Source organism: Montipora capricornis, chromosome 14, assembly GCF_036669925.1.
Source record: "Montipora capricornis isolate CH-2021 chromosome 14, ASM3666992v2, whole genome shotgun sequence".
In the NCBI taxonomy this organism is placed as follows: Eukaryota; Metazoa; Cnidaria; class Anthozoa; order Scleractinia; family Acroporidae; genus Montipora; species Montipora capricornis.
In genome coordinates this window covers 27585407-27597060 of record NC_090896.1, presented here as the reverse complement: position 1 = coordinate 27597060, position 11654 = coordinate 27585407, and the positions used below count along the sequence as shown (strand labels likewise).

At 39.6% G+C, this 11654-nt stretch overlaps 1 protein-coding gene across 1 annotated transcript; it reads left to right on the top strand.

The window, feature by feature from the left end:
• Positions 1-1783: 1783 nt before the first annotated feature.
• On the top strand, positions 1784-11398 carry LOC138032262 (uncharacterized). The gene is made up of 5 exons (XM_068879898.1): positions 1784-1943; positions 4161-4185; positions 6047-6114; positions 9390-9480; positions 10827-11398. Exons 1-5 carry the CDS (start codon positions 1826-1828, stop codon positions 10906-10908), a joined length of 384 nt encoding a protein of 127 aa, XP_068735999.1. The 5' UTR covers positions 1784-1825; the 3' UTR covers positions 10909-11398.
• Positions 11399-11654: the final 256 nt, after the last annotated feature.

The window sequence follows — 11654 nt, the reverse complement described above, 5'->3', positions numbered from 1 at the left end:
TTGGAGGTGACAACTGAATTGTATCGTAATCTAAAACAGGTAGGTTTCGTTCAAGTAAACAACTTAAAACAAACTTTAAACAGACGTGTATTCACTGTACACAGGTACAGCATTCATTTTTTAAATGAATGCGTAATTCAACCTTTGGTTGCAATGTTTTTCAAATAAACTATCTACAGGGGGTCATGTTACTTCGAATCTCTATAAGCCGGACACCTCTCTAAGATGGACAGCTGAGGCCGGTCCCGATGGTGTCCGTCTTAGAGAGAGTTGACTGTATTAATTTTTTTGGTTGGGTTGCCCAGGCTTTTCATTTTACCAAGAACTGGTCTCCCGGTAAACGTTCTGGTCGTCTGGGACAAGGGGACGACTGATAATTTCAAGCACTGTGTAAATAACTTGTCACAGGTGTGTACAGGGTGTAAGATTTGATGATTTATTTTGAATTGGAACATGGAGATCTTAATGGATTTAGAAACCCTAAAAGGTACAGTAGTGCATAAAACGCTGGAATATCGAATCGCTGCGCCAGCCCTGCTTCCTGAGCGCGGAATAGAGGAAGAGTTTAGCCGTGTTCTCTCTCAAATATTTCTCTTTGAAATGTTCAGTTTGTAAGTCCCTTTAATACCACATTTGCTAGCAAGCACTGTATGAGTCAACAATTAAAAAAAGTGATTTCAGAGAGGAAGGGAGAGAGAGAGGAAAAAAATAAATAAGTTATTTACCAGCTAAGGGTTGGTCCGCATATAAAAAAACTGTGACCGTAGTCGCAGTTTTTCGCTATACGGACGTCCCAGCTGCCAAATATAGTCGCAGTTTTTCGCTATACGGACCTCCCAGCTGGCAAATATAACATATATTTATTTGTGCTTTGTTTGGCTTATATGCAGATACATTGTACAGTGTATGTGTATGTGTATCTGGTTTTGTGCAAATCCAAAATTGATAAGTAGGAGGGGGGCTATCTCAAAAGTGACGCTACCTTCCCAACACTTTTGTGCAGGGTTGTAGGCTTAAAATTAAGATAGCGATTCGTGATTGGCTAGCAGCGCGAACGTGACTGCAACATTGTCGCGTCGAGTAGAATTGTTGGTCGCAATGCTTGGTCAAAAGCAAACTCCATCCAACACTTGATTGAAGAAAATATATTAGACTAACATCCTCCAACATGGGTGGCCAAACGGTCGAACAATGTTGGATCGAAGTTGGAGCGTTGAATCCTACTTTGTTCGATAGTTTGGGCAGGGCTTTAAACTGATAATGTTTGGCCAACGTAATTATTTATTCGCGGTGTTGGACATGTGGCAAAATGAACCAGCAATGTTGGACCAACATCATTGCTATTGATGATGTTGGGCGGCTAACAGTGTGGGCCACTATTATCATGGGTTGGTGAGGTTTGACACATGGTTAAACAAACTAACTAATGTTGGGATGTTGGACTAGCGACTGAAGGAACAATCATTGTGGTAACATTAAGGTCAACATACTTAGTGGTTGATGATGTTGGACACATCACTAAACAAACCAACAATGTGGACCAAAAACTATTATTGGTTGATGAAGTTTGGCACCTGATTAAACAAATCAACAGTGTGGGTTAACATTTTTGGTCATTGGGATGTTGGACTAGTGGCTAAAGGAACAATCAATGTGTCATTATTTGTTGAGCTAAGAATTTGTTGACGATGTTGGACTTGCCCAAATTAAACCACTTGTGTTTTACTTTAGAGACCCTAAAATGACCAAAAAAATCGTTGTCATGTTTTCTCTTCAAGGTAACACCACTGAGGGCAGTAGTTTAACCAGGAGAAGGATCTGTGAAATGCCCGACATTCGATATTTCACTGTCAGGGATGTGAAAACTTTGCAAATAAAATTTGAAGCTAATTTGGTTAAAGAGGGCACAGGAGCTGTTATTGGCTATGCTACGTACTCCCAAGGTGATATACATTATTTTCGATTTTTTTTTCTTTAAAGTGCACCTAACCCCAAAATATTTTTTTCGCTAAAATGAATCTTTGTACTTGTTCGAAACGCATTGCGGCCATTTTTTCCTTTTTCTAACAAATCCTGCCATTTTATAGGCTTCGAAAGTTGCGAAAATCCAAGCATCTTTTGTTCACGACCGAGTCAGAAGAGGAGTGGGTCTATTCCTGATTTAACGTCACAAACTGATTTACATTGCATTAACTCTTTGTAAAAATGCATGCAAAGTAGATTGTGACGTCAAATCAGGAATAGACCCACTCCCCTTCTGGCTCGGTCGTGAACAAAGATGCTCGCAACTTTCGAAGCCTATAAAATGGCAGGATTTGTTAGAAAAAGGGAAAAAATGCCCGCAATGCGTTTCGAACAGGTGCAAAGATTCAATTTAGCGAAAAAAATATTTTGGGGTTAGGTGCACATTAAGCATGTCGGTTGGTTAATTTAAAAAAAATCTTTATACTAAATTAGGTTCTGCATTTCAATAATCTTGTCACCGGTACTTCTAGAACTCTCTGGAAGAAGGATGCTTCAAAAAATAAATAAATAGATAAATAAATGCTTTTTATTTTTTTTCTGAAGCGTCTCTGGGAGCTGGAATCTGATTGGCTAGTAGGGTGCACATCACCAGTCCAGCTTTTTTAGATACAGGCCATAGTCCAAAATTTTTTTGCACCATTAAATGCAGCAAATTAAAATTGTTATGAAAGTTTACAAACAGTGGAAACAGTTACTCGTAAACCGCTTCCTGAGTTACACAAAAATTGGGTTTTATCAACGGAGTTGATAATGTAAATTGACCACCGTACAGGAATTCTAAAAGCTGACGTTTCGAGCGTTAGCTCTTCGTCAGATCGAATCGAGGAATTATGTGCTGTGTGTAGTTTTTATAGTAGAGGAGGAGCTACGCTATTGGTGGTAACATGGCAACGTGAAAAACAGGAATACATTAGTTAAATGAAAAGCGTTCGTTAATACCGTGGGGATTAAGGGTGCCGATTTGGAAATTGAATTTACATTAAAACTCCGTTGATAATGAATTTACATTATCGACTCCGTTCATAAAACCAAAATTTTGTCTACTTCTTCCCCACCGACGCAGCACCACAGTTTTTTTAGAATCTGCCCCCTTTATTCACTTCCTGATCATGAGTTGACAAGTACGTAAGGAGTATATAAACTCCAAAGAAAATGGATTGAGTAGAGAGTGTACATAGTGAAAGTGAACTTTGCTATCCAGGAGGAAGAAACCTTTAACAAAGGTGTCTTCGTCTTTGTGTCATAAGTACTCAAGACCCTTGGCACAGTTTTTTTCCATACGGAGCTCCCTTCCAATATGCAAAAGAATATTTCTGTGGTCTTTCCTTCTCAACATTGTTTTTGACGATAAATAGCCTTTTATATGTACTGTACTAAAATTTGTACTGTACTAAAATTGTCCACCATGAGAGACTTCGAATGCAAATTTTATAGGTGCCAGCAAAACTCTGTGTTATTAAGTCTCCCCCTGACATGAACTTTAACTGAATTCGCTCGATTGAAAATTGTCTTTCAACAAGTGCCGTCCTTAGTATATAACCACCTTCAAGAAAGCATTCTCATCAAAACACTGTTTAACCAAAACATTCTTCGGTTGTGATCAGGCCTCATGATCTTAAAATGTACGACAGCTCAGCTCATCTAAACAAGTCTCAAAGAAGACGCTAAGTAAGCCCTAACTTAGAGAAGCTTATTATATTGTTGAAGTTGTAGTTCTGTTACATCTGCAGCTCAACAGAAAACCACGTACCCTTGCCTCACTTTATTTTAGGGTGTTTTAAGGGGACATCTTGAGTTTATCACGAGTTTAAAACTTTGAAATGGTAATGTGGGAATCCTTTACTGATAAAATTATCATCACATTACAGACAAGGTGATTTGAGCAAAAACAGCGTTTATCTAAAAAGAAATATCGGGCTGACGTTTTTCAAGATTACCCAAATGCAATCCGTTGCTATCGTGTTCATTTGTGTACATCCATACATCCATACTTCTCTTTCCTTTTGTGGTATATATTTCTTTTATGTTGTTCATGGCCCGTTGAAGTATTACTTGTTCTGTCTTGTATAATATGTGAATACCTTAAGACTTTCAGAGCAATTTGTTGTTAACGTTATTGAAACATTTTGTTACAGGCATCGTGGGATCAGAAGAAGCTGGGTAGGTAAAAATAGTTATTAATTTTATTAATTGATGTATCAGTGAGGACAATGACAACTCCGAGTCTTGGACCAGACATGTGTAGTGTTGCAAATGCCATCTTCTGTGCAAATGACGTTTCTCACTCACTTTAAAACTGGTGTGGTTGGGTCACTTCTCTTTCCTGGGATAGTGTCTGTGTGTCTTCAAAGGTCATTCAAGTGTGGTAGAGGTCCCCTGCCATGGTATCGTGAATAAATTACATAATCATGTGAAAAGTAAGTTGCGATGTGTTATTGTTTCGTTGAATTCAGAAGAGCTCATCTTTTCTAACAGTGGACAAAAGTTTTGAGAACAGGGCTGTGGGAATTTCAACACAAAAGCTGATGCAGTCTACATTGTTTGCTGATCGATCGCAATGACAGAAACCACACTCCAGAAGATGAGCATGACGGCAATGCAGAAATGTGATACGAAGCACTAAGCAAATAAAGATAACGCCTGCTTGAAACTTCGTTACTATGCTCGAGAAAGTTTCTTTTACAGAAACCTTTCATCGATCGATCCTGTCTTGGGTTCCAGTCCTTCCCCGACAGGTCACGCAAAAACGTGACAAACGAAATTCTCCAAGAGCTTCGCAACATCACATCGATTTTACTCGTTTAGATCATAGGTAACCCCTATTTTTTAAGAAATGAATCACTTACTCTTCTTGCAGTCTACAAAATATGATAAAATGAAAAAAATCACAATGTAAGAAGTTATCTTTTTTCAAAATTTTTCTTTCCTTGTGTCCTGAATTCCAGAAGCGGTTACAACGGGTAGCGCTTGCGAAAACGCTCATTGAGGATTAACTCTACTGTTTATGACATCCCCAGAGGTGTGCAATTATCTAAAAACCCGCTACTATATTTCTATGCACGGAACCTTCACTCTAACGTATTATTCCGATTTTCGACGGATGAGTACATGACGCTACACTAACTCGTTGTGATGATCCATCTATCGAAGTTAGGGCATTTTTCCCATGCCTTTTTCTCCGAGACAAAGTCGGTGACCCCCCAATTTGTTTTAATTTTTGGAATAAGCAATTTATGACCTAATTTCAGGCGAAAAATGAAAACAAAATCAATGTGGAAAAATTTTCGCGCAAACGTCCGTAAGGACGTTCGCGCGAAAATTTTCTAACATTGATTTCGCCTCAGTCTGAACAAACAAGTTATTTCTTATGTTTTCAAACTTTTCCTAACGGGAATGACATAAGATATATATGCATGGATGCGTGCGGACTGTCACTTTTAACCCTGACGATGGCAAACAACCGAAAACGTTTGGTTTTAACATTTTAATTTCACAAAAATAACCTTGTAAAAAGCATATATTTTACGTAAGCGAACATTATGGACACGACGTTATAATTGTTATCTCACTTCATCCTCCGATTTAACACTTACAATCATGGACAAAACTGTTGAGAAAAATTTCAAGCGTGCTAGTGTGATAACGTGCAAACAACCCCCTCCCCCCTCCCCCCTTCCTTCCATGCCAATGCTATAAAGTGCTTTGATGCACTGTCCAGGTATTCCCTGATGAAGCAATATTGAATGTGGGGGATTGGGCCCATGAAAAACCTTTCTTGATTACGGCCAGGAATAGGTTTGATGTCCATGCATATGCCTTCAAAATCAGTTTTGTCCAATATTGTAGCATCCTTCTGAAACATCTATCAGAGAATGCAACAAGTTGTTCTTGTGTTTGAGTCGTCAAATCCACCCTAATGATAAATGTACATGAAGATTTTGCTGTACTTTGGATGTCATCAAATGACATATTGAAAGTGACAGGACTCCTCTAATAAAACTTTAAATATTTTATTCTGTAGTTGCAAAGCTATAGGATCCCCAGTCACAACTCCACCAAGGGCAACAGCAACGGCAACACCAGCAAAGCGTAAGTTCCTAGTTAGTTTACCCAAGATCTTATTTGATAACTGATATAATGCTTCCCTGGTGAAAAACCTCACAGGATCTTTGAGGATGTGTAAAGATCTTCAAAGACCTGCCAAAGACCCTTGAAGATAAAGCTCTTTGAAGGATCTTTAAAAAGTCTTTTCAAGATCTTCATTTTCCAAAACTACTTGTTAAGATCGTCAAAGCTATTTTAAGGATCTTGTGAGGCTCATGCAAAGATCCTGATGACAATTTCTTAGAAGGCTTTCAGAAAAGATTCTTGAAGATCGTTTTAGGATCTTTCAAGGATCTTTGAAGGATTCTTATAGTGATCTTACTAGGATCCTTGAAAGATCCTCTAGGATTGTTTGAGGATGTTTAAGGCTCTTCAGAGGGATCTCGAAAAGGTCTTAGTTAGAGTCCTTAAAGTTCCTATGAGAATCCTTCAAGTATCTTAAAAGGATCCTCATAGTTCTCTTGAAAGGATCTTTATCAGGATCTTCAAAGATCTTCATGAAGATTCTTGAAGGTCTTGAAAATCCTTAAAAGATTTTCAACAGGATCTGGTGATGTATACACCAGTCTTCGGTTGTTCGGAGTTGTGCCAGACGTCTGTTATTCAGATTTGCGCCAGACTTCAGTTACTCAAAGTTTAGAGATACAATGTAAGGGGAGAGTGATCTGTTGAATAAAACACTATCCACTGGGTAATTCAGTATTTTAGTGTATAGTTTTGTTGGGGCCTATCTGCAGGGTCACGATTATTCTGGCAGGTGCCATTATCTACTCTTGGTGAACTGGGGACAGGTCAGCTGTGTGATGGAAATTAATCCTAACCAAAGCTACTGTGTCTTAACTGGACAAAGATCTTGCCACACAAGAAAGTGACCCTTTTATCTCTAGATGCTAGAAGACACATGTATCTTTCCAGTATCACCTTCAAATTGGCTTACACTAATTTGCAAAACAAAACAAGGCGAAATGATACAGAAATAATCCTAAGCTTTCATTAAAGCTAACCTAGGCCTAATTAGGCCCAAACAAAATTTTTTAGGCCTAATGTTAGCACTGGTAAACGATTAGGGCTGTACATGCCTGGAAAATTTCAATCCGTTTCGCAAAATAGTAATTTTGGTCGGCCATTTTGGTGACATTGCTATTTTTGCCCAATTAGGCCTAAGGTTAGCTTTAATGAATGTTTAGGTCGATTCTTACTGTATTTCGGTTGGTTTCGTTTCATTTCGTGTCGTTTCGCAAATTAGTGTAAACCATGATAAGGCAATTACAGTAGTCATTATTTATCAGGGGCATCCAACGTCAATTTTTTAGGAAATATCTATTCGGAAGACGATTTGAGATCTAGAATTTTTGGGAACATTTGTTGTAAAATTTCTTGCTTGCCTGCCTGTCCTAGGATTTTCGAACATCTAAAAATTGGTGTAATTGCCCATTTTTAACGGATTTTTACCCTAAAAAGGTCACCTAGAATTTTCGGGAGCCTTTTTTCTGGCTGAAATTTTCGAAAAGGTAAGTTTTGATCCCTATAATTTTCGGATCACAAGACTTTCAGTAAGGAAATCCGAACAGATGAAAAATTTTCAGGGTATGAAAATATGCCTATATCTACTGTAACGCAAAGCGTGATAGAACGAGACAACAGATGTATTGGCGTTTTTTGAGGGGAACACTGCCTTGGGGCTGGTTAGCCTGTGGCGACTTCCAGATTGCGTGACATAGAACAACCTCACTTATTTCCCCAGCACTAAGAGCTGAGTGGTAAACAGCACGTGCTGGATCGGACAAGAGTATTGGTTAGCGAGCAATGTACAAAGGCAAACAAGCCAACAAGCTTGGGGGAAGTCGCTGCACAGACTTAACCACACCATGCAGGGGTGTCCCGATTTTAATGAAGGCAAAGCAATATATCCAACCCATCTCCAAAGGGAGGGTGGGAGGGGAAAAACTTTAACAAACTGCAAACAGCTAGTTGGTTTACTATAGAAGACAAACTGCCAAGTGAACCTTGGACGGCTAAATGAGGCTTTTATAGCTAGACTCTGTCTATTAAAGTTACTGTATCCAGTTGCACAGGTTCTACTATGTAGCAGGTAGGCATTACATGTGCTCTTTAGCACTAATGAATGAGGCCTTAACAGATTTGGCCAATGCAGGTGTACGTTATAATCTGATATCTAGGAACAAAGTCTTAATGTCCTCATTTTATTTACAACAAAACCTTGAACGACCGACTACAAAGAGCACGAAGAGAACTATCGCGACATGAATAGCCCTTTTAGTGAGGTCACGTTGCATTAACCGCGTATTTTACTGATGGCACAGTAAAATCTCATTTAACGAATCTTTACACTACAAAAGTAAAGCGGAGAATTTTTTTATTTAAAGGGCAGTGTACTTTCAAGATTTATGCTGATGTTTCAGATGATTGATTGTAGTAAGAATTTCAAACAAATGAGGTAGAATTTGCAAACAAAGCTCCCTATTTTCGTACTCTACCCTTACTTGCTGAAAATGTCAGGAAAACGACAGCTACAGAGGGTTTACGTTCATGGACCCAAAACTAGTTCATAAAATAATAGTATCACAAAGAAGCCTGCATATCATATCATATATCGTTATTTACCCTCGGACTTTAGAGTAGCTTGGGTGTAGCTAATATCTCCGAGCATTTTCCCTCCCAACCATGATACACCACAGAAGACAGACCACAACACCGGGAACTACATACCCCACTCTTTGCGACAAGTGTGTGGGTTCTTTTACGTCCCACAGGATTATGAACATTGAAGGGTTGTAGACGGGGCCTACGGTTTATCGTCCTTATCCGAGAAGACTAGAGAGTCTAACCATTTGCAGATGTAATTACAAAGGCAGCACTTTCATCTCAGTTATTTAAAGACCCTGAGTGTTGGTCCGGCCAGAGTTGAACTCACGACCTCCCGCGTGAACAGCCCGGTGCTCAACCAACTGAGCCACCGGTGCGCGGTACTACTGAACTAACTGAATTTTGTGTTCAGGCCTTCACGTATTCTTTCATGCCATTACATTTCCAAAAAAAATTATGGACTCCAAGAAAAGTCATTCTTGTCTTTAATTTGAATGTCTAGATACCATACAGTCAAGCGTTCATTATCCAGAGTCTTGAAACCTGTGTACAAAAAACGTTCTAAAATGGCAGCTACACTTTAAGATCCTTGCTTTCATAACTGTACTTTATTTTCACTTCTAACTGTTGTCATTTTCTCTTTTGTCATGCAGAATTATCAACACCTGCAATTGCTGGAATTGTGATCGGGGCAGTGGTGGCTGTTGCGCTTATCATCTTCTTAATCTGGTGGTGCTGTTATAGGTAAAAACCTTTGTTTGGCAGCTTGGCATTAACTAAGTACCTTCTTAAGAATGAATTCAGCCCTCTGGGAAAATCAAACAAGTATGTAGACCTCAGCTGGCTAACACCAGACAACTGCGCAGGTGATCATCGATTTAACTTTCAACAACTGGATGCTGCGTTTTTAATGGCATCTGCAACAAAAAAGATGTTGTTCCATGCCACAACCCGTCATCATTGTTCACAATCTGCTGGAAGATTGAAGAATCCACACAATTTTCAAGAGTAGGGAATGGAGTTTCCAGAGTTATGATCTCTGTGTATGGCATATGACATCATTGGGTGATTTAATGCTTGGAGATATATCGGCTACTGTAGAAGCAACTCTGCAGTCCAAGGTGCCACGATCAATGAATCCAAAGAGTTCGTCTGTACTGTGACAAAAGAGCTTTGTACTGTTAAAGCTCTTTCAGACTTCAGTGCAGACAGTTGAATTGTTGGAATTGGTTGGGATATATTCCCAGTGTTAATTTTGATTTATGATGATCATCAAAGAGACCCTTCTCCAAAATGGTGGCAACGCGTTTGAATGAAGTAAAATTGAACTGAATGAAAAACTGATACCAGAAATAGAAAGAGCACCTTTACTTTAGTAACCCGGCCTGCAAAGTTTCAGCGTATTAGGTGTTATATCAGTAGAGAAAATGTAATTATATAAGTTGAAATTTGACAAATTTACAGGCGTTTGTATGACTGGGGGTAGAAGCCATACTAGTCGAATTCTTGGAGTTAATGAGCAGGAAAACATCTTGTGAGGGATGGTGAAGAAAAACGCTTGAATTCGTGGAGTCGTTGGAGAGGAAAAAAATAATTCCTGGAACACATTCCCAGGGTCAATAGTAATATATGAATTCCAAATGTCCACTCATACTTGTGCTGCTGACAGTCGCATTCTTGGAGTTACGCGGACGGGAAAACATTGTAAGGGATAGCGATGAAAAGAAATGCCCCTTTTCACACCAAGTGGTTTCAATAAAGGTTACTTTGAAGATGGCTTCCGGGTAGGTAGAGAAACTGACTGTTGCCATTGTCATAATAATTTCAAAACTTAGGTTTTAACAGAATTTGTTTTTTGTTGCTTCAATTTAGGGGGGGGGGGGGGGGAAGTAACCGACTTCTCTGAGTGAAGTAGCCCATGCTTTTTGTCGGATGTCTGTTGTTACTGAAACCACTGCTAACACCTGGGTGAATTTTGTGGTATACAAAATGCCGGGATCAACCCGAGGCATGAAGAAAGTAGTCCTTGAATCGTTTGTAATAATAATAATAATAATAAGAATTATTATTATTATTGTTGCATTTTGTAGGAAAAATTCCAGAATTCCCAGACACTCGAAACCAAGCGTCCTTGTTCCCAAATACATGGCTGCTAAGTTGTCAGGTGAGTGAGTGACGGATTAAATACGCTGTTATCGTGCAAATTCTAAACGTGGCTATGCGGCTATGTAAGTTTCCATTGTTCTTCTATCTCTAGCATGGATCAGTAGCGATCATCGCTATGGGATGCCTCGCCTTTTTTGACGCTTTATAGTTGAGAACGAGGTATACCGTGAGGAATTTTTGGCATTGTTTGAGCTTAGCCATGTAGCCACGTAGGCGCGTTTGCGCGTAACAGAGTAGCCGCGTAGCCGCAAATGGGCCTTAACCACACGGCGGCCGTGTTGAATCCCGAGGGATTGAAAAACGTTTGTTTTGCCCCGCCGAAACTCGTTCCCAAACATTTCAACTCGAGGCTCAGGGTATGACATCTAGGAAGACCTTAGACAGCAATGACCAGAATCAGCTTGCTGACCAGCGGTTTTCGTTAAAACAATGGTTTGCTGGGGGTGCTTAGTCTCGCGGGCTCAGAAAACCTGGTTGTGGTCATTGTTATTTATGGTTTTTCATGACATCTACATTTGTATTGTCTATGGCCAATATGGCCGCCACGCAAATAAGGCCCATTGCATAATGCACCCCACTAATATTGATAGCATGCATAAGATCATCAATAATAATTAGTAGACTGATCGAGCATTAGGAGGCAGTGCGACCCAGTGGTTTGGGCGATTGCCTCGGGATCCGGATATCTCGGTCTGACCAGGTGTTGAATTTGATCCTGGTAGTTCCTGTTTCAACGTCCCAGCTACACTTGT

Excerpts from the sequence above, each read along its gene's own strand:
- LOC138032262 (XM_068879898.1), top strand. The coding sequence starts at position 1,826 with ATGCCCGACATTCGATATTTCACTGTCAGGGATGTGAAAACTTTGCAA. Across the intron at positions 4,186-6,046 it reads GTGGGATCAGAAGAAGCTGG|TTGCAAAGCTATAGGATCCC; the intron begins GTAGGTAAAAAT and ends TTTATTCTGTAG. Across the intron at positions 6,115-9,389 it reads AACGGCAACACCAGCAAAGC|AATTATCAACACCTGCAATT; the intron begins GTAAGTTCCTAG and ends TTTGTCATGCAG.